This window comes from Phycodurus eques, chromosome 11 (assembly GCF_024500275.1).
Source record: "Phycodurus eques isolate BA_2022a chromosome 11, UOR_Pequ_1.1, whole genome shotgun sequence".
Taxonomy (NCBI): domain Eukaryota; kingdom Metazoa; phylum Chordata; class Actinopteri; order Syngnathiformes; family Syngnathidae; genus Phycodurus; species Phycodurus eques.
Genome location: NC_084535.1, coordinates 19563429 through 19586442, shown reverse-complemented (window position 1 = coordinate 19586442; position 23014 = coordinate 19563429). Strand labels below are relative to the sequence as shown.

At 41.0% G+C, this 23014-nt stretch overlaps 2 protein-coding genes across 12 annotated transcripts in view; one reads left to right on the top strand and one right to left on the bottom strand.

Moving 5' to 3' along the window:
- The window catches only part of cdh23 (cadherin-related 23), a 199021-nt gene that overhangs the window by 21906 nt on the left and 154101 nt on the right, over window positions 1-23014 (bottom strand). For 8 of the 11 annotated variants that reach the window (XM_061690790.1, XM_061690792.1, XM_061690791.1 and 5 more), the window contains 8 exons: window positions 22414-22562; window positions 21703-21838; window positions 19632-20020; window positions 19450-19551; window positions 18671-18820; window positions 18371-18499; window positions 17540-17668; window positions 17189-17416 (listed from right to left, as the gene is read on the bottom strand). In XM_061690790.1, the coding sequence (XP_061546774.1) occupies window positions 17189-17416; window positions 17540-17668; window positions 18371-18499; window positions 18671-18820; window positions 19450-19551; window positions 19632-20020; window positions 21703-21838; window positions 22414-22562 (1412 nt within the window). Of the gene's footprint in view, window positions 1-16661; window positions 17041-17188; window positions 17417-17539; window positions 17697-18370; window positions 18500-18670; window positions 18821-19449; window positions 19552-19631; window positions 20021-21702; window positions 21839-22413; window positions 22563-23014 lie in introns of those variants that run through there. The other 3 variants (XM_061690799.1, XR_009769490.1, XM_061690797.1) reach the window with 3 other exon arrangements.
- vsir (V-set immunoregulatory receptor) lies at window positions 384-14323 on the top strand. Its single transcript, XM_061690801.1, has 7 exons — window positions 384-585; window positions 7553-7966; window positions 8107-8157; window positions 8249-8359; window positions 8829-8856; window positions 10352-10527; window positions 12776-14323. The coding sequence occupies exons 1-7, from the start codon at window positions 513-515 to the stop codon at window positions 12811-12813; spliced, it is 891 nt and encodes a 296-aa protein (XP_061546785.1). The 5' UTR covers window positions 384-512; the 3' UTR covers window positions 12814-14323.

Sequence of the window (23014 nt, the reverse complement as noted above, 5' to 3'; positions counted from 1 at the left end):
TCGACTTCATTTGTGTAAACCTTGGGTTTTTGTTTTTCTCAAGTATAACTTGTGTTTTTTTTTCTTCTCGTTATATCATGACTACGTATAATGTGAAGTATTTCACTTCAAATTAGTACTTTATTCTCGGAAAATTCCATCTTTTTTCTCGTATTATTGTACAACTCGGAATACAACCGCTGTCTCGTTTTGATATGAAATATTTAGGCCTACTACGCTCCTGTATTTTAATGTTGCTGTCTTGCAGTCAAGCCAGCCTTTTATGTTTTTGTCGGGTACTTGGTGGAAAAGGTTTTGAGAATCCCTGAGCAGGAGTGGGCGGGGCCTCCTAAACCGCTGTCTCAAGTCACGTGACTTGAGAACGGCACAAACTTTCCGAGCGCAGAAGCCCCACACGCACGAGTTGGAGCGACAAAGATCAGTCCTCTTGTGCTAATTAGAGTGAAACTCCATTTCTACTCGAGTAGAATCACATAAACGTAGTTTGAAAGTACGACCTTTATGACACAAGCATGGAGTCCGGATTACTTGGGAGTAAAACGATGTTGTTTTGGTGCAGTTGGCTTGTGCTGTCCTCAAGCGGAGGTGAGTTGATGACTATGTGACTGAGCGGGCGTGTGGCAGCTTGTTGACACTTGCCCTCTGTCACAGCCAGCTTTTACGATAAATATACACACTTGGACTTTGTATTGAACCAAATACACCCTTTTGTGCGTCTTTTAAATAAGCGTAATATGAGCGTGGGGATGTAGAACCCTGTGTGTGTTTGATCATGCAATCTAGTTTGCTGAAAGGACTTTATTTCAAGTTTAATTTACTTTGTTTTACCTTGTATTTTACAATGACTTACCATTCGATACAGCATTTCTATCTTTAAGGGGGTGCGAGGCAAAATGATCAAAAAGCAAATGATATATAACAACAGGAAAGAAAGATGCAATGAAAGTAATTATTCCACAAAAAATATGAAAACTATATCACAGTCTATGAAGTTCGAGTTTATTATTATTATTATTAATTAAATGTGTATGAAAAAAACGTTCAGGATTTGCATCTCAGCTCTGGCAGTCCTGTGTGGAGTTTGCGTGTTCTTCCTGGCCTTGCATTGGTTTTCATGTAGTCCTCCGGCTTCCGACCGCATTCCAAAACATGCGTCTCAGGTAAATTGAAGACTCTAAATTGTCCATGAGTGTGAATGGTTGTTTGTCTATATGTGCCCTGTGATTGACTGGTGACCAATCCTGGGTGTACTCCACCTCTTGCCCAAAGTCAGACAGGATAGGCTCACCCCCACCGCTCTAATGAGGACTAGCAGTAGCAAATGGATGGATGTATTAAAAAATAAAATAAAATAAAACACATGGAATGTTGCTCTTTCTATGTGTATAGGATGTAGTGTTGAGAACATTTTGTTTTTCTGTGTTAAAGATTATTCGTGAATTATGTAAACTTCAAAGTTGGCCTAATACAGTAATGAAATGTGTGTCTTTGTCAAGGACTTCGTCATTACACATTTAGGCAGCTGACAGTGTTGGAGGGAACAGCTGTTGCCTTCAGGCGCAGGGTGCTGACACCACACTGACCACTTTGCACTTTAAGCATTAGGCCATTAACATAAACCCTAGCATATTATTTTAAACGTAATGATTTAGATATGAAAAGATGGTAATTATGCATGCATCCTGTTGACACTGGTGATTTCGAAAGGGTTTCCAGGGTGCCCTCCTCCACCTGCTCCTCACAGCCCTGTTATGTCTTATTTGTCAGGAGGTTTTCCTTCCTTCGAGCCCAAACAGCTGTTTGCGCCAGTGTCAGTAATGGCCCTTTCCTCCTCAAACCATGACCTGAGACAAACAATAATCAGTGTCGCCAAGTCAAGATAAACATGCAGTGCAGTGACTCTCAAAGTGGCAGATCATCGTCACACAGGAGGCAACCATGCAACCTTAATCTTGTCTGCTCCCCCCTCCCTCCTGTTTAGCAAAGCGTACGTAATGCATTGATCCTCCGTACTAAATAACTCAATATTAGGGAGCAGTGATTGTAAATGGTTTCCTGGGTCAGTCTCATCAACAGGATGTGGCCTCAGGGAGTTTTTGTCCTATGTAAGACAGGATGTGAGTAGTGAGAAGACGCCCTTTGTTGTCCTTTTAGGGTATCATATTTGTTAAAGGTCTGGGAGTGAATACCATACAACAGGCCACAACCACGTCTCTCACTGGTTATTTTCCTTAGTATCAAGGATACAACATTGACCGCCAAGGTAGAACCTTGACTGCTTCAGTAACAACAACAATGTAATGTACAACCTGGACACCAGACGGAAGAAACAGAACTCTTATGATTAGTGTTTAAACTCAAACTGCATGTGTAGAAAATAGCCTCCTTATGTTTTAAAATGGTTGCTCTAGATAAAATGTAAAAAGTTGTAAACCGTATCCGAAGCGGCGGTTATACAAAAAGAATAGTGAAGCTGTATAACTATACCAGTTCGGGTCTTGTATCGTTACAAATCATGCAAACCATATTAATTGGACCTTGAATGTCAGAGACTATTGGCTGACCCACCACCAACATTTCCAACATTATGAGGCATAAAAAAGACTTTCATTGCTTTACCTTTGTTTTTGTTTCTACCAGAGGCTTCAGCTAAAATGGTGTGTGTTGAGGGGATATTCTGGGTTCCTCCTGCTGGTTTCATTAACTCCTAATAGTCTCTCAAGCATTTGCATTTGTAGGAGGTGTGAAAAGAGCTGTGTGCCTGGGGAGGCAATTGAGCAAACACAGGTAGTGAATTCTCATGAGTGAAATGAAAGCAGATCTACCAGTTAGTTGGCCACTTGTGTCGTAGCGGGGCCTCTTTTGTGGACGATAAAATAGGGACACAGGTGTCTAAAGGAAACTTAGAGGGCTTCGTAGAATTAAATGTGCGTATATACCAAGGCTTTGTTGTCAAAAAAAAAAAAAAAAAAAAAAAGCTGTTGGAGGTGATGTGTTCTAAACAGGTGTCATTCAGGCATATAACAAAAGGAGGACTGTTTCTGCACCCTGAGGGACTATCAGTAGCTAGAGAACACGGGAAACTAAAACTATAACAGAGCCCAAACACAGATGTCTGGTGGATGTCAGTAAAAAAAACAAAAAACTGTTTCAAACTGAAAGAAATGCGTAACCTACCCCTAACCCCAGTTTGATTGATACTGGGGAAAACACCACCCACCACACCAACAGTATGACATTAGATACTACAATGTGTTGCAGTGAAATTCAGTTGAACATATAATGATGATTCCGAACATTTGTTTTCCAATCATCCCAAAGTTTATAACAGCTATATACGTTTATATTCATAATAGTTTTCATGATCTACTAAAGAAAGCATGGAAAGTTGCCAAAAAGGAGCCAAAGAGGAAGGCAGGGTGGTTGTGAAACAAGGGTGGACAGGGGCTTCCCCTCCTATTGTCCCTCCACAGTGGCAGGATCAGCTATGGGGGCAAGATTCACTTTAATCAACACACCATGATCTTCCGATTGCCTGCAGCACACAATGCACCGTGCAGAGTTCACCGTTGCATGGCACATCCACTTTTAAAAATACCACTTTCACATATGCACAGCTTATCAAAACACTTATAGTATAAAGTCTAGCAAAGTTGAAACAAATGAAAACAACTTTCTCAAGAAAAAAAACAAAAACAAAAAAACAATAATATAAGACATACACCTCACATATCTCACAAGATGTTTTTGCAACAGCATATCAGTGATCAAGATGAGGTTTTTAAATATCCCGAGACTGCTCTCTATGTATATTTCACAGTCCAGTGGTTACAAGTTATGCTGTGCCCACAGATGGCAGCAGATGAAAAAAAACACCTGCAGTATCATCTTGAGTTGGGTGTGGGTTTGCATGCAACCTGTTTGACATGATCTCCTAAAAAAACAACAACAAAACAGCAGCTGTATTTCTGTGATGTAGTTGTTAGTAGCAAGTAGCCAGGCAGGAGGGAGGAGGAGAACAGCAGTTTGTTTGTGTGGTAGGACAATTCAGGAAGGATGTCCACTCCTCAAATCCTGACACACCCACATCCAAAATCGCCATATTACCCCTGCAATAATGCACACTAAGTATGCATACTTACTGCTGTCCTTGCACATGATTCTAATGGCGCACACTCATACACTATTTTGCTGTAGCCATGTTTAAGTCAATCAAGCAGTTAGCACATCTGCCTCACAGTTCTGAGGACCCGGGTTCAAATCCGGCCTTGCCTGTGTGGAGTTTGCATGTTCTCCCCCGTGCCCGCATGGGTTTTCTGCAGGTACTCCGGTTTCCTCCCACATCCCAAAAACGTGCCCGGTAGGTTGATTGAAGACTCTAAATTGTCCAAATGAGACTGCAAATGGCTGTTTGTCTCTGTGTGCCCTGCGATTGCGATCAGTTCAGGGTGTACCTTGCCTCTCGCCCATAGTCTGCTAGGAGAGGCTCCGTCACACCCGCGCCCCAAGTGAGGATAAGCGGTACGGAAAATGGATGGATGGATAAATGTTGGGGAGGCTTTGGGCAGGTGTGTAGGAACTTGCTTTCACCATTTGAGTCACTATGCAATGGAAATGGAGCCAGCCACTCCCAGACTCGTAATGGAACCAATGCTAAAACAGAAAATCGAATAATATGGTTGTAAATTGACTTTTTAATTTATTGTACAGGAATAGTTGGGTCTCTAGTGTGCTTGCCCACCCATCAAGTGTGAAATTACATAAACAAATCTTTAGTAAGCTGCCTTCTGTATCTCCCAAAATGTGTCTTGAGCGAGCCGTTCTGAATTTTACAGTGAGTGAGTACTCATGAGTGAGTACTCTTACTGGAATCGGTCTGAAAAAGAGTGGTATTGAACGCCCCTAAAAAAAAAAAAAGGATAATGTGTCCTTTATGGCAGCACGGGGGACTCACAGTTTCGAGATTCTGGGTTTGAACCTCAGCTAAGGTACTCTGGCTTCCTCCCATTTTCCAGAAACATGCGCGTTAGGTTAATTTAAAGAAAATTGTCCTCAGATACGGATGTGTGTGTGTGTGAATGGTTATTTGTAGAAATGTGCCCTCCGAGAGCGTGGCGACCAGTCCCAAGTGTGGACACTGCCTCTCGCCTAAAGTCAGCTGGGATAGGCTTCAACTCACACTTATGACCAGAGGACAAGCAGTAAAGAAAATGGATGGCTGTCTCCATTCAGATATGTTTGTCATGGCCCTGCAGTGTAAATGATACACACATTAAACATGAAGTTAATCTATGAGTATGCTCCTGTGCTGCAGTGAAGAACAGGATGTGGTGAAAACTGTTGCAAGATACTGTATGAAGAAGAATCTCGTGTGTGTTTTTGGTTTCCGGAATGTACATGACTTATAGAAGAACAACAATCTCAGTCTGCTTTTTTTTTTTTTTTTTTTCTCTCTTTTTAACAGTGAATGTTTACCACACTGCCGTCGTCGGCGGTGGTTGTAGGGGAGAGCAGAATCCAATCCCGTCCAAGCTTTATTTTAGTCAAAAAGAGCCCGTGTTTAGAAAATGAAAATACGGATAAACCACACACACACACAGCACTGTTTTGAAGACTTTGAAGAGGAGATGAAATACAGTAGTAAAACTACTTTTCTTGAGATTTACCCTTACCATAACCACATATGACACACTCACATTCCACACTGAACACAACTGTCAAGTAAAGAAATGCCTGCTTTGGATAACAGAACTCAGTTTTTGTCTCGTCAACACTGCTAGAGGCTAACCACTAGCACTGCCAGATGTAAAACATACGTTTTGTAAGAACCTCACATGCCACAAGGCAAAGAGCAACTCATTCTCGTGCACACCGTCAATACCAAAATGAGCCTCACAACTCATGCCTTGGGTGTGAGGACAAACTAAATAATAGCAGTCAGCGTCTGCTGTAGCTATGTACTTAAACCACAGCCTGTGTATGGATGACTCCTACTTTTCGGCCAAACCCAAAAAAAAACAAATACAAAAATGGTTCCAGGAGTTTTCAAGTCATGCGTGTCACTCACTAGTTACACACACACACGCACACACACACACACACACACACACACACACACACACACACACACACACACACTAGTCTAGTTAATAGTTCTATTTTTTATCAGTTTACAACATTGTAATTCTATTTTTGGGCAAACTGCATACACAGCTGCAATATTAAGTGGGAATATGTCCACTTTCAGTTTGCAGTGGGGTTAGCTGCTACAGCCACTCTTTGAAGCTCTGCGCCATTATATGATTTCTTGTTCTTCTTTGTTGGTTTTCACCACTTTCTTCTTTCGGGGTCGGTGGACTCTAGACATCAAAACTGGGAACCGAAATGTTTTAATTGGAACGATTCTGGGAGAACCGGAACGTTAGTCACGGTTCCAATCGGTTCTTGATTCTCAATGCCCAACCCTACTTGACACCAAGGTCCCATTAGTAATACGGTTATTACTTTGGCCTGAACACAAAAATAGCGAATAGATGAATTTTTCAGCAAAAAATGGAGGATTGTTCCCCCCAAATTCTGTAAAAAGGCACATTTGAGAAGGCCAAACAGGTAATATGCAGGGGTTCACGGTGCTTTTACAGTTAATCCTGACTCGTTCCTTCTGCTCGAGACTGCTGGGCTCACTCTTCTTGTAGCACCAGCCATGACGTTTGTCTCTTTCTCTTGCGCATAATCTTATTTGACTTTTGGATTACTTACTGAGACTGTCGAATGTGAAGAAAGCTCTGTCCGATTCCAGGCAGATCTGACTGTATACGTACATGTAAAGGAAATTTGAATGAAATGATCTTTTTGTGCTGATTCGAGTTTAAACATTTTATTTCGACCCAACATGACTTTTAAAAGTCGATTTTCAGTCAGACTAAAGCAATAATTAAATTTTGTTGTCGTATTAAAATAATACTTTCAACATATGATGCTTTATAATCATATTACTGTTTTGAGTACCTGGCAATATGAATCCCCCAGATGTTTTATATATTCATTTTAGCAAGTGCTCCAAACACAAATACACTGAAGAGGAAGCATGCTGCACACACCGAATACTCACAAAAACCAGGAAGTTTGTAATACACTGAAATAGGACATGGGATGTTGTTGTACTTTGTAAGAACTGTAATTCCTAAGAGATTGCTAGTTGTTATTGTGTTTGCATGGTGGCTATTTGTGTTTTGACTGGTGCAACCACGTTGCTTTCTTCAATGTAAAATGTTTGCTGTGTTTAATGTTGTGTAAATCCATGAAAAGTAAATTCTATTGGCATAAAAAGCTGTTCTCATATCTTGTCATTGGGGAATTGTGTCGAATTGAGGCTCTGATGTGACGTGACAATGTCCACAGTATACAAACCCCACCTTCTTTATAATTTATAATTTAATTTTAACAGGAACCATAATTGGAACTTAATTGAGCCCATTTGTACACAGAAATAGGAGCAGTTGAAAGAGCTAACTCTTGTTCATAATGTATTTCATGTTTTTCTTCTTTGCAGCTACCAGTAAAACATCCCATTCTTTCTCTTCACTGAGCATTTCCACCCCTCACCTTTACTGGACCTGTCCGGAAGGGGCAACTTTCAAACCTGACTGTGTCCAGACAGGGGTCCCCTTGGCCCCCGCTGATGTCGTAAAACACGCCTGGCTTTTCACGCCACATAGTGACCAACACTGCGTGGGACCGTTGGGCCCGCGCCACATGACGTACGGTCATTCACATGGAAACCACAGCTTGCCACCAGGGTTGAAATTTGGATATTCAAATAACAACCTCTGGATGGTTCTACAGAACGTGACCATCGCTGACCAAGGGCGATACTGCTGTATGGTCCTGGACTTTCAGCAGGACCATAAACACAATAGCCTTGTGCAGAGTTCCCACAGTCATGTTGTACTCCATGTGACACCACGTAAGTATGACAAGGATATCACCGTTTTCAGTAGTGATGACAAGTTCTGATAATACCGTCACTTTCGCTTCGGATGATTCTTTTTCAATGAACTGATTTTGCAATATAATTTATCGGAAACGCATATCATTCCTTTATAGGAAGAAATGGATCTAAAGAATGTACAGTCATTGATCTTAAACTACCTGGAGGTTTGTCATCATATTTGAGACCACTGCATAACTTGTTAATGTTTCTATCTCGTACTTACTGCAACTCACATCGTCTCTGCTCCATCTTCAGTGGCTGTCCCAGTGGCCGTGGCCATAGCAGCCTGCATCTTGGCTCTACTTTCGCTGCCTGTCATTCTGCTACTTGTCTACAGACAGAGGCAGAACAGCCATTCGAACAGACGTATGTATTTTAGATATGCCAAACTAACGGGTCATTTCGTTAGGTACACCAGCACAATCTAATGGGATTCAGCTGAAGAGCTGTATCCAAATAAATTCTTCATAAATGTAAACTTTAGTTACTAATGAAAATGTGAGAGAGGTGTTAAATTAGCGATGTTAGTTATTGTGGTCAGTGTTTGAAGTGGGCTACAACAGCATTATAGTACATGTATTTGACATTTTTACTAATTAGCAGAATAGGAAATCAGGTCCAACTCCAGCCCAAATGAGCCTGAGTGAAGCACAAACAATTCCACATCAAACGTGAATTGCCCTCAATATTTTCCTCACTTTGTCTGAAAACACATTTCCTGTTTGAGAGTTGAACCAACTGTACACAGAGGGAAACTTGTTCACACACTATACGAGCCGTTTTGCTTTGTTTCACTTTATTCACAGTAACCTATTTCCTATTTCCTCTGTCCCAGGTGCACAAGAGCTGGTGAGGATGGACAGGTATGTTTTCCCACAGTCTGCTCGACAGCTGTTCTTACAGGACGAGTTTCATGACACAGCTGGCCTTTTAAATATCTTTCACATGGATTTCTTTTGAATACCCACATTTTGTCATTTACATTTAGTCAGTCTGTAGATTTAGCCTCGATTAGAGTTAGATTGGACAAAAATAATGAAGCATTTTCAGGGAGGTCTGAAACGCACAAAAATGAGCAGGGACGCATAAAATCTGCATTTTAGGATGCAGAGCTATGGTTTACACCATCGTGGTGATTTATTTTTTTTATTTTTTTTGACCAAGCAGGACTCTAGAGAGTGCAACTAATTTGGTCGCATATGCGGCCAAATGTCTGAATCGTGCGGCAAAAAAACAAAATAAATAAAAAAAAAAAAAAAAAAAAAAAGAGGGTGCGTACAGGTGTCCAGTCAATTGAGAAAGAAGAAAAACAAAAAAAACGCCACTTGAAAACACCAACATGAAACCCCTTGTGGTATCTAAACCAATCAGAGATAGTGAAGGGCGGGGATCGTCCGTCTGATTGGCCGGATGCATGTCTGTGCGTGTGCGCTTGTTTTTGAAATGCGGGTGCTCGCGTATACTAATAGCTCGCCAGTAGCTGCACACAGAAAGTTGAGCGGCATTAATGGAATTAGTTCCAAAGCCTAACGCCTCCACGACGATGTGGGAACATTTTGGATTGATGAACGCGGCACCAACGAGCTGGTATGTCGAATATGTACGAAGTTGCAACAACGAAAATACAACTTAAAACCTCAAAGTGACAAAATCTATTTCAAACACAACCATCCCACCCAATTTTAGGGGAACATTTCCCGCTTCCCATCAGCTTGCAATTATGGAACCCTTTAACCAACACTGCGAATACAAATGTGACAGCGTATATGGTGCACGTATGCTCACATTATAAACAGTATAGCGTTACTATATATAAAATATATCGTCCTAAAACAATTGCTATCGTGACAGGGCTAAACACATATAATAGGAAATACTGTACAAGCCGTATCAAAAAAAAAAAAAAAAATAGAATAGCAACTGCAATAAAAATCTGCAATATAGCGGGGCCGCGAAGCAAGAACTGCGATACAGTAGAGGATTACTGTAGCTGTATCCTGTGATAAGTTGCAGGGACTCATTGTTCCCGGAGTGGGACTCATTGTTTGCATGACATCTGCATCCCGGGACTCGCACAGTCACAAGTGTAAAATTATCTATGTATATTAACATCAACAATACTTCTGATCCGATAAACAAATAATGTTATGGGATTATGACAATGTACAATGATGTCTTCACCACGACACACATTATGTGCATTGTTGTTGGATGTCACCGTTTACTCACTGACTGTTTGAGACTTACAAAAGTAATTTAATGTTTCGTAAAGAACAATCATTTTAAAAATATATATGAAAAAGCTACATTCCTTCACACCGGGAACCTTGCTTTCTTGTACTGTATGTCTGTCTTCAGTGAAGCTCAGGGCCATGAGAACCCAGTGTTTCTTGGGGAGTCACCAAAAGTGAAGACCCGTACCGTTGCGCAAATTATGACGAGGCAGTCCTCGGGGACAGGCCACCATCTGTTATCTGAACCAGGAACCCCCATGTCTCCTGCTGCACATGGGGATGTTTTCTTTCCAGTAGAAGGTAAGACACTTACATTTACAGTATATTTAGATTCTATACAGTTATGTCCGGGCCAAACAACAGCCCAAAGTTCAGGCTGGGAAACAAAAGAAAAGACAGAGTTTACAATGCTGTAGGTTCGGGGACCTCGATGGTCCCAGGTTCGAGGAAAAAAATGACTGCTCGCTAGATGAACAAATGTAACTGCTCAGGGCTGCAGCACAGATGCACACCCCCGCCTTCTGACATTTCTCATCAGTATGAAGACTAGATCGATCATGGCAGTGGAACATTTGTGACTGTACTGTCAATAACACATTGAAATGATTGTATTTCTCATAAACCTTTTTTTTTTTTTGCGCTTGATTGTAACTCCTATTGCAGAAGTACAAAGGAATGACTTGAAATACGCGTTTCAAAATTCTACTGATAAAACACTGACGCAATAGAAGAATAACCATAGTCTGAGAGTGTTGAAACTTCCCTTGTTTGCTGGAAGTGTTGGCAGATGCTTGTGCAAAATTGCGTGTTCACACGCAAATGACATGGGCTTGCGACAGATGTTACCAATAACAAAAACCTTCAATTGTTCTCCCTCACACAGCGAAGAACTATGGTCTTTGCCTTTTTATAACCATATTTTCCTATTTAACAGTCTTATCATTTGTGACCTTTTCCATCATTGATGCTATGAACTAAGACAGTAAAGATGCACTCGACCTACTATCTGAAAAACACACCACCAATGGTCATACTAAAAGTAAAAACCTGTTACTTTTGTCAATTTGGATTTTCTCTGCTAGAACCCATAACCTTCATCCATTTACTTATGTGATGCAAATCTCAGAACCCAATTTCATGTCACAGTTTTTGTGTAGTGTGTATAAAAGGCACACTAACCTTTCTTCTTCATCTTTTGTTTGGTCTGCTGCCCTTAAGCTGAGCGGAACCAACCAAGCAGCAGGTTCCTCTTACTGTGAACATGTTGCAGTTCTGACTTAAAGCCTTTTTTCAGTTGTTTTAAAGGGTTTCTAGATAAATATATTTAGCAAGATATCAAGTAAGTAGAGTAAACCATATTAGTACCATTCTTTTTGTCTGTCCCACCAACAGTGTTATTCCCATATTAGCACAGGCATGACAGATACATTTGTGATGGTTGTGATAGGATTTGAATCAACATTCTCAAGTTAGGAATATGCTTTAATTTGAATATCAATTTAAATCAGAAGTCTCAAACTATTTCTCATGCAGTCTGAAAGAAAATCTGAAAGAAAACTCAAGAATAAAAAAATAACTACAAATATTTTCATGCCATTTGATGGGGGGTGATACAGTATCTCAGAGCAGTTCACATTATTAAATATAAAAGAAAAATTATAAATATATAAAAATATTATATTATATATAAAAATCTGATTTCCAATTTTAATTGATTGGCCCTTTTTACTTATCAAAAAAGCAAATGACGATGACATTATTCAAAACAAATTTAGATTCTTTCCTTCTGGGATTGCTCCTGATTAATTTTTTTTTCTTCTGACCATTAACTTGCATCAACTGCTGCACAAATAAGAGATATTTCTTTCTCTTTGAATAAAAATGCACTTTTGTCAAAACGTACCCAATTATGTAAATTCAACGATTTAACATAAAATAAACTCCACGGCTCTGCTGGTCCACATGTACGTTGTATTTGCCGCAATAAGTGAGTGGTCCCACACCCAGCGAAAAAGTCCCAGGGGTGCGTGCCTGCCGACACATGCAAGTGAATTGACACCGTTTCGCCTACGCAATGACTGACAGAAGTGTCCTGTAATTGCTGTGCCTGCACCGCGCTGGCTGAGGACCCCACCCAATCAATCGAGAGGCGGGATCGGGCCCAGGAGTCCACCCGAGAGCAGCCCGGCGGACGGGACACGTCCCACACCGACAGACTGAGGGTGGTCCGTCGGCGCCACGACAACCGGCCAATGCCAACCTCCCACCCCCACTCCCAGGAGAGCAAGATACCACACCAAAAAAAATCTGTATTAAATAAAAATAAATAAATTGTCCCAACAAATCCACAATAATTGATAAAATTGGTTAATCGCCCAGGGTGTTAGATTTATGTTGTAGTTAGAGTTTGGATTTGAAATATTATGACATTTATTTCAGACTTACATGTACAGCTTGAATTGCATTTCTTAAAATCCACAGAAAGACCGTGAGGATTACCTGCTATCATGTCTCTGCTCTTACTGACCTGCTTTTTTCTTTATTACAGACACCATCCCCGAGTCTCCAGACATCCTTCTGCTTTAAAGAGGGATGAGACTCCCTCCTCGCTGTAACTGCTGACCTGGAAACAGCTTTGCGACTTTTCCGTTTTAACCTGTGTGCCTCCGGAGCAATGTTTCCCTTGGTCTGTCTCACAATTGCCTCTGCTGGGAATGTTGTCTGTGCACTGTGTTCGGTCTGTAGGAGGTATTAGACTGACCGCATTTTAATTTCAAACACTCCTTCCTGCACCTGCAAAAGCTGGTGGCCAGAAGCAAGCAGTGATTGTGAGCTCCTGTGTTGCAGCAGGGTTGAGAGTACGTGTGTTATGCCCCATCTAAACTCCAACTACGGCTGTGGGTGGGGTCTACTATGTTGTTGTTGAGGACGGGTCCTGCTTTGTGCAAGGTTTCTATGTCAGAAGGACATAAAGTAAATCGAAATACACAGTTTAGACGTTCTAGTTTGGGTTGATTTATTTTAGTTTGTTCGGCAGGCTGACATTTAAAGGTTTTGCCCATCAATGACATAAATCATTTTCAGCAGAGAACTTTTCCCGGCTGACTTCAGGAAAGAGGCGGGCTACACCCAGTTGATTGCAGGGCATGGTCACTGAAAATGGAGCATTGGGTGAGAACTGATCTCACACCAGATGCCAGAAAGCTTACCGTGTTAACGCCTACATCAATATGAATGTACAAACATCACAAGCTACTTTTTTTCCAGATGGAACATTTCTATTTGCGTGATTTTGAAAATGAAGGACTTGAAATAATGTTCCCTTAGTGGTCCATGCAAAGTTCATGTTGAAGAATTAAATGTTGTCATGTTGTAAATCTGCTCCATGTTTCTGATGAGTGATAACACACAACTGGCATTCACCATGGGGAATACATATTTAGTTTCCTTTGGTCCTGATCAGGTGAGCTGACCTGAATATGTGAAAGTGAAAAAGAGATATGCAAGTCCTGAAGCTCTGCATCCTTTCTCAATGGCCTCGGTTTCTTTTTACTGTGCTACATCAGTGAACTGTCGGCTCTGCTCCAAATACACATTGCTTTTTAGTCAAATAGTGACGTTGGATATAATCAAAATGAGCTGAAAATTGCAGTCTTAATACATTATTCAGAACAATCATGTATAGTTTGATAAATAGCCCAGATTCTTTATTAAAAAATAATATAACATTTACTGTCTTTGTACAGTTTGTCTGTGGTGGTGGATTGTACTGTTCTTGTGTTAGAATTTGAGCATTGAATTGTTTAAACATAGCGTGGCTGTCTGAGTTACGTGTGGATGAATGACAGGAGAGAGAAAATTTAGCTATTGTGACTGAGAAAGAGTTGGTTTCTCACGGAGTGTACGGCAAGTACTCCAAGGATATTTTGTTGCATGTTCATAAAACAGGGTATTCTGTATATACTGTATGTATGTTTTATTTTCTTCAAGATTCATGTGGCCAAAGAAGATTGTGCAAATTTGATAACATTGTTCTGTATATTTTTGTCCTTAAATCATACAGATTGATGTTTAAATAATAAAAAATTTAGCTGTTCCACCCGTTTCTTTTTTATTTACTTTTTGTTGCATTAGGAAAGATGCTACAGATGCATGGTTATATTGAGAGCACATAAGTTTGGGGCCCCAACACTTACAGTTTGACACATTGTAAAAAAAAAATGCAATCCACTGCATACATGGTAATGTGGTCAGACATCATACAACAGAATTATTATTACTTTTTTTTTTTTTTTGACAGCACAATGTTCTTGAATATTGCAGATCATTTTGAGCTGGTAAAGCAACCCTTTTCTTCCCCTTTTTGAAAATAGGGCTTGTGGTTTTTTTTTTTTTTGCAAAGGTGTTTCCTGTGCTGTCACCAACTTCTCATTTTAGTCTAGTGTGAAGACTATGTGATCAAAGTTCTGTCATTTATGCTGCATCTGTCGCTCTAGTCAATACGGTGAATCATGTTTGTAAACCCTGAATTGACCAAAAGAGTGGTGGTAAAATGTGATGAGACTGGGAAATAAGATTGTACCGCATGAACTAAAGTGTGCTGCTTCTTTAGTTATTGTTAATAATGATGGCAGAAAAGCTTCTTCTTCTTTTCCTTTCAGCTTGTCCTGTTAGGGGTCGCCACAGCGTCATCCCTTTCCATGTAAACCTAAATCTCCTGCATCCTTCTCTCTAATACCAACTGCCCTCATGTCTTCCCTCACAACATCCATCAACCTTCTCCTTGGTCTTCCTCTAGGTCTCTTGCCTGGCAGCTCCGTCCCCATCATCCTTCTACCAATGTGCTCACTCTCTCTCCTCTGGACGTGTCCAAACCATCGAAGTCTGTCCCTCTAATTTAGTCTCCAAAACATCTAACCTCGGCCGTCCCGCTGATCCGCTCATTTCTAATCCTATCCAACCTGGTCACTCCTAGAGAGAAACTCAACAGCTTCATTTCCGCCACCTCCAGCTCTGCTTCCTGTTGTCTCTTCTGTCACACAACACACCTGACAACCTTCCTCCACCCGTTCCAACCTGCTTGGACCAGTTTCTTCACTCCCTTACCACACTCACCATTGCTCTGGACTGTTGACGCCAAGTATTTAAAGTCCACAACCCACGCTATCGCTTCTCCCTGTAACCTCAGTCTTTCCCCTCCACCCCCTTCATTCATGCACATATATTCTGTTTTACTTTGGCTAATCTTCATTCCTCTCCTGTCCAGTGCATGCCTCTACCTTTTGAACTGTTCCTCCACCTGCTCGCTGCTTTCACTGCAGAATACAATGTCATCTGTGAGCATCGTGGTCCACGGGGACTCCAGTCTAACCTCATCTGTCAGCCTATCCATCACCATAGCAAACAGGAAGGGGCTCAGGGCTGATCCCTGATGCAGTCCCACCTCCACCTTAAATTCCTGGGTCACACCTACAGCACACCTCACCACTGTTCTGCTGCCCTCATACATGTCCTGTATTATTTTAACATCTCTGCCACTCCAGACATCCGCATGCAGTACCACAGTTCCTCTCTGAGGCTTTCTCTGGACCTACAAAGACACAATGTAGCTCCTTCTGACCTTCTCTGTACTTTTCCATCAACATCCTCAAGGCAAATAATGCATCTGTGGTACTCTTTCTAGGCATGTAAATACTCACTTCTGTCCTGAGTCTAGCCTCCACTACTCTTTCCCATAACTTCATTGTGTGGCTCATCAACTTTATTCCTCTGTACTTCCCACAGCTCTGCAATCACCCTTAAAAATGGGCACCAGCACACTTTTCCTCCATTCCTCAGGCATTTTCTCACCTGCTAAATTTCTGTTGAACAACCTGGTCAAAGACTCAACAGCCACCTCTCCTAGATGCTTCCATACCTCCACAGATATGTCATCAGGACCAACTGCCTTTCCATTTTTTATCCCCTTTAGTGCCTTTCTAACTTCCCCCTTACTAATCATTGCCACTTCCTGGTCCACCACACTTGCCTCTTCTACTCTTCCTTCTCTCTCATTTTCCTCATTCATCAACTCCTCAATGTATTCTTTCCATCTATCCAGCACACTACTTGCACCAGTCAACACATATCCATCTCTATCCTTAATCTCCCTAACCTGCTGCACATCCTTCCCATCTCTATCCTTCGGTCTGGTCAACCTGTATAGATTATTTTCTCCTTCTTTAGTGTCCAACCTGCCATACATGTCATCAGATGCCTTTTGTTTGGCCTTTGCCACATCTACCTTCACATCTCCATGTATTCCTTTTTCCTCTCCTCGTCCTCTCAGTGTCCCACTTCTTCTTAGCTAACCTCTTCCCTTGTATGATTTCCTGTACTTTGAGGTTCCACCACCAAGGCTCCTTCTCTCATGGCAGAAAAGCACCACCCCTAATTTCAGCAGGACTCAGGAATGGTGTTGTTGTTGAAGGTGATGGCCAAGACTCATGTGGATGACTGACTAGAAGTGTTGGTTCTGTATGTAATGATTAGCACCATTAGTTTTGTTTTTGTATTCCTTTATTTCTGGCTTGAAGTGACCCTGTCTCAGTCCCAAAATTGTAGTTTATTTAATTGTACACTTCTGTGACATTTAATGTTAAAACACTGCATTGTCTTTGCACAATGCATGGAAATTAGCAGCTAAGAAAAGTTGACTTGGTTGTACAGTTTCCCCACACACTCCAGAGACCCAACTATTAGTATTGAAGCAATTAAAGAGTCAGTTTCCATAACATGTCTTTTCAAGGTTTTATGATGGCAGCAGTTTGGACTCTGAAAGGAATTATTTAAAATAATTGATCTCATGGGAAATTTTGCTTTGAAAGTCAACAAAATTAAAGTGCATTTCAGTCAAACATCAAGGTGCCGTTGCATTTTTGAAAATTTTATGTATGTTACTACATGTGTTTATTATTCTTACCGACAGAGGAGGTGTGCCATCATCCTCCACAGTCACAATAAGTCTGTACTCCTGTTGACGCTCTCGATCAGGAGGGGCGGGCCGTGTCACCATCTCCCCTGTCATGCGGTCCATGCGGAAGGTCAGGTCTTGGTTTCCGGCGGTGATGTAATAAAACAGCATGGCGTTAGGGCCCGTGTCCCAGTCGGTAGCCATCACACGCAGAACTGAAGTGCCTCCTCCAACATTCTACATTTGAATGCATAAAATAATCCATTCCAATTGCCGCTGACAAAAGACCATATTAAGCCAGAAACATTTTAATCCAAAAGTGCAAGCAAGAAGAACATGCTCTCTGTGTTTCTATCCCACCTCGCTTATGCTGACATTGTAGCCCCTCGGACTCTCAACGATAGGTGCATTGTCATTGACATCGAGGATATTGATGGTGAGGGAGTGGTCTGTGTGTCGGGGAGGTGACCCATTGTCTACGGCACGCACCTGCAACAGCATACGCCTGCATCTGAATCTGAATTACCATGCATTCGTACACACCGAACAATGTGCTATTCTGTCAACTCTGTTGAACAAACAAAACAAAAAAACATTTTAAAGTAGCCTACTTTGACTAACACGTTTATTTATTTGTGACTCAAATCACTTGTATCTCAAATCAACTTTCCCCATTGAACTAAATGAAAATACTATTAATAGATCAATACAGTATATGCTTGTGAGTATTGTTATACACTGTATCTGAAGGTGTTTGTGTTCAAGTATCACTTGTTTAAAGGTCTATAACTACTGCTAAATGTATGCTAGTTTCATTAGCCTGTCTATGGTGTTAGTCTAGCGGACTTTCTTGAGACAAAGTTCTGTGGTTTGGTTAAATGCACAACATATAATTGTCATTGTTTTATGTTTAATTTTACAGTGCACTTTAACTAGAAGTATCAATAAACAGCTTGATGCAAGCATGCTTGGGATCTTTTTTAAGGAACTCTCTACTATCTGCCAAAGTGCACACAGAATAGATCATAGCTAGGAAAAAGGTCACTTGTAAGTCAAATTTCTGTTTGCAGCGTAAAGTAAAAGAATTGACTGAGCAACGGCTGGAAAAACACATTTGGCCACTCGCAAGTCGAAGTACTACTGTAATATCTTTTGCAGCTAATGATATTATAAATCAACTTAATTTTTTACCTTTAGCAGGTAGCGATCCACAGACTCTCTGTCCAGAGCAGCATTGACATAGACCTCCCCATAGGTGTGGTTCACTGTCTTGATCTTAAACACATCTTCCATATTGCCTGCGACTAAGATAAAGTTGACCTAAGACGACATGAGGAGTAATAAAGAAGGAGACAAATACAAGGGGTGAGAGCCATGATTGAAAATGTCCCTCAGCTCTTCTTGTTGGTGTAGTTGCACAGTCAGGACGTGTTATGAAACTGCAATCAATCAGATCGAAGGGGATCACAATGCTTCTCTGGGCTCTCTCACCAGTCCATTCAGTCGTGCATCTCGATCTCTTCCCAGAACTACAGCCACTTTCTTTCCCATGGGGGTGTTTTCCCGAATGTCCACTGAAGCGTCAGATGTGATATCAAACTCTGGACTATTGTCATTCTCATCAAGTATGGTGATCGACACCTGTCAAGACACAAAGTCAAATGCCATGGATTTTGATACTAAAGCATACTTGTGATGAACACTTGCTTAAACGCACAGTTTTGAGGAATATATGTAAATGTGCTAATGCTGCAGATGACCAAAAGATCTTACCTTCTGTTATTCCAATGAGAGATGCAACAATACAAAAAGGATATCATTATGTTTTCCACAGCAGTTGATTATATATGACTTCATTTAACCATTCACTATATAGACAAAAGCATTATAACACATGGCACTTGCATCGATAAGAAATTAAAATGTAAGCGAATACAGATTTGCCCCCCCTATGCAGCTTTAACAGCTTCTACTTTTCTGAGTGAGTGCCTGCCTAACATTCTCTGTGTTAGATGGTGTTGATGGCAAGACTGGTTTATCCAAACAAAACTCATTCAACCATGTCTGAACTGCATAGATGCAGTCATGCTAGAACAGAAACTGACCCTTCCCAAACTGTTCCCAAAATGTTGGAAGAACATAACTGTCTGAAACAAAGAGGTGTAGCTTAAACTCTTGTTTGATGAATGATTTCAATCATTTATCAAAACGCCTTAACACGCTTGTCAGTATACAGTAGTGGAGATCAACCAAGAAACAACCATCCTTACCACAGTTGAATCTCTTTTTGGTCCTCCATCATCAGCTACGACAGTCAGGGTGTACATGTCTCCCTTCTCTCTGTCCAGCAGGCCTGTAACTGTGATCCGGCCCTGAAACATCATCATAACGTATCTCACCCTTCATAGAAACTCTGAGCAAGACAAAGAAAACAGACCCACATTATACTTACCGTGACGCTATCTATCCTGAAGAGGGCCAGAGCCGCAGGTGATGTATCAGGATCGAATCTATAAGTCAGCTGGTTCAAGTTGTCAGCAGACTGGGCCTGCACCTGAACCACCTCTGTTCCCGTGGCAATATTCTCACGTAGGGACGCCTCATAACCGGCTGAGAAGAAGGCCACCGCCTCATCCAGTTCATTGAGTAAAGTGACATAAACCGTGCAGAAGCCTTGGTGGAAAGGTGGGGACTGGTCAGTAGCTGAGATGTTCATCAGATAGGTGGTCTTTGTCTCATAGTCCAGGTAGTCCACTGTGGTTACCAGGCCTGTGCTGACGTCCACTTCAAACTTGTGATCAGAGCCGGACACAAGGGCATAAGCTACTGCTCCACCATCGCCTGACCAGAAAGAAAAACAGTGGTTGGGGCTGGTGGTGATTTCTTTCAGATTTTAAAGAATAACAGTGCTCTTTTTCCATATGCAATTTCATGGTGTAGTTGCTGACGCCATCATCCAAAGCTAACAACTCATGTTTGCCTGTGGACTTCATTTGAAATCACAAAGTGGGCATGTTCATCTGCACCATCCTGGTACTTGTATCCAGTGAGTTTGGTTAATATGATGGAATTGACCAAATAGTAGGTTTGCAAATGGGTAGAATTGTCCAGAAACATTCCACGGAATGTTCATCTTGAAGAATTTTATAAGTGTTTGAGACTTTCCATGAAAGATTAACAGAAGATAAGACTCCAATACTTTCATATCTTTTCTGAGGATCATTATCACCATCTACAATATGTCTGTTTCCTCAAAATCTGACTTTTTCTTCTTCTTAATCTTTGTTTTTGGTAGCCACTATATATTTTTAGTAATTAAACTTTGATGCAATTGCTCAAATGAATTTAATGCAGCAATATAATATAATGAAAACTTACTTTACTGGAGGTAGACAGTTGTGTTGAAGAATGCACATTGCATGCAGGGGCTGTGCCCTCAAGTAGTGAGCAGTGGGGATTGGACGGATGCACAGTCAAGGGCAGTATTTCAGTGTAAAGTAAAATCTGCTCGTGTGAATCAAATTAGTACTGCAAGATGATTTGTTTCTCATTACTTTTACAGATTAACCTGCAGTATTTTCATATCTCCGGTTTGTTGTCATTAATTTTCATATTCCCGTTAATTTCCATGAGAAATCTTTGACTTTGAAAACTCCCCACTCAAATCACTATATTATAACAGGTCTTTTTATTTGCTTAACTTTTAAACATTTGAGTTAGGTAATGAATTCAATGAAAAGTCTCGGCCAGCTGCTGGCCAAATTACTTAATCACTCACACAAAAAAATGTATATATATAATTTTTTTTTTCTAGTTTTGGGCAACAATTCCCTAAGTCCCCTTCGCACTTATCCTGCGTATAGCTGGTCCCTATAACATTTTTAGCATTTAGCCTTTGTAGCATGAGACTATGAAATGTGGCATATTCAGAGCTGACTGAGGACAAACAGCACACAAGGATTTTTACATATGCAGAAACTCAGAAATGTAGATCAATATAGACTAGAAATAGTATTATGAGGAGCATCTTACAATAGTCAGTGCTGTAATACAAACAAGCACAATGCGTATTTAGCATCAAGTAAAACCTTGTGTTATAATACTGCTGACACCGCCTTGCTTACTCAGTGTAGTGGTTCAACCGTCAACATGGTCCACAAAATGTCATTATTTAATTAACAACAAATGCATCACAGAAATACATTGCAAAAGGGGAAGTCAACAGAGCAACATTTGTGTGAAGCATTTCCAAATGTCAAATTAAATGTCATGGATTTTTCATCTGACCACCTTTGTAAGTAAATCAGATCTAAAATAAAATAAAACAAAATAGTTGATCGACATCAAAATAGATATGAAAGTGCAAAAGAAAAGACAAAACCCCTCAAAATGGATTGGAGGACATTTAGCACCTTACAGGGACCATATTTTTTTTCTCTTCAGCACAGCAGTATAAAACTAATAAAATCAGGTAATAAAACCAATAAACTGCAGTTTTTTCACTCACTTCCCACTGAACTCACCCGTGTCAGGGTCTGTGGCACGAACCACTATCACCGATGTGCCAACACCAGCAGTCTCCCTAAGGCCAAGGCGGTTGTACTGTTGCTGGGTAAATACTGGCACCTCATCGTTGGTATCGTCCACATACACAATCACCTAAATGAGTTTAGACAAATAAAAGGAATGTAATTAACTTCCATCCATCCATTTTCTGAGCCGCTTCTCCTCACTAGGGTCGCGGGCGTGCTGGAGCCTATCCCAGCTATCATCGGGCAGGAGGCGGGGTACACCCCAAACTGGTTGCCAGCCAATCGCAGGACGCATACAAACAAACAACCATTCACACTCACATTCACACACTTACGGGCAATTTAGAGTCTTCAATTAATGCATGTTTTTGGGATGTGGGAGGAAACCGGAGGGCCCGGAGAAAACCCACGCAGGCACGGGGAGAACATGCAAACTCCACACAGGCGGGGCCAGGGATTGAACCGGGGTCCTCAGAACTGTGAGACTGACGCTCTAACTAGTCGGCCACCGTGCCGCCTAATTAACTTATTCTAAAAAATTGAAACCTCATCAACATTTCAGTTCCTCATTTGCATTTTGCGAGACTGTTAGTTAAACTTTGTTACAAACTAATTCCATGCTACGGTTGGCCAATTGTCAAAGTCTATGTGCTGCTGTGTTGAAGCACAAGCATCCCTCTGACACATTCTTCGTATGCTCACCCTCACAGAGCTCCTCATGCTTCCCTCATCACTGTTGTAGGCTTCCACTTCTAAAAGATGAGAGCTGCTTGTCTCTCTGTCCAAAGCACGGAGGCCTCTGGTCAGGAGCCCTGTTTGTTTGTCAATGCTGAATAGTTTGTGACTGTTACCTGTATTAAAACACACACATACACATTGATGCATGCACACACATACAAACATTTGAGCAAAAATATTTAAGAGTGAATAATTTCTCCCCAGAACAAACTGGGTGAGTCACTTTCACCTGTTTGAAATGCAAATGTCATGCAAATTTGAAAGCTGTGAAAATAATCTTAGTTGTCCATTTGTGGATTTCATCAGATTCTGAAATAAGACAGGATGTACATCTTCCCTGACCTTTCTTGAGCCGAGGCACCCATTTTACTTCAGAAAATCTCACGGCACACCACCAAACAAAGCTGTCACAAAAAGTATGAATACTGAAACAATGACGATATTGTCTCAATTGACTCACAAATTGATTTACTAAATATGAAATCTGAGCCTGTTTAATTGAACACAAAGCTGATATACTGGCATGAAGCCATGCTCGACGGTATTCTGTTGTATTCATGGCAAC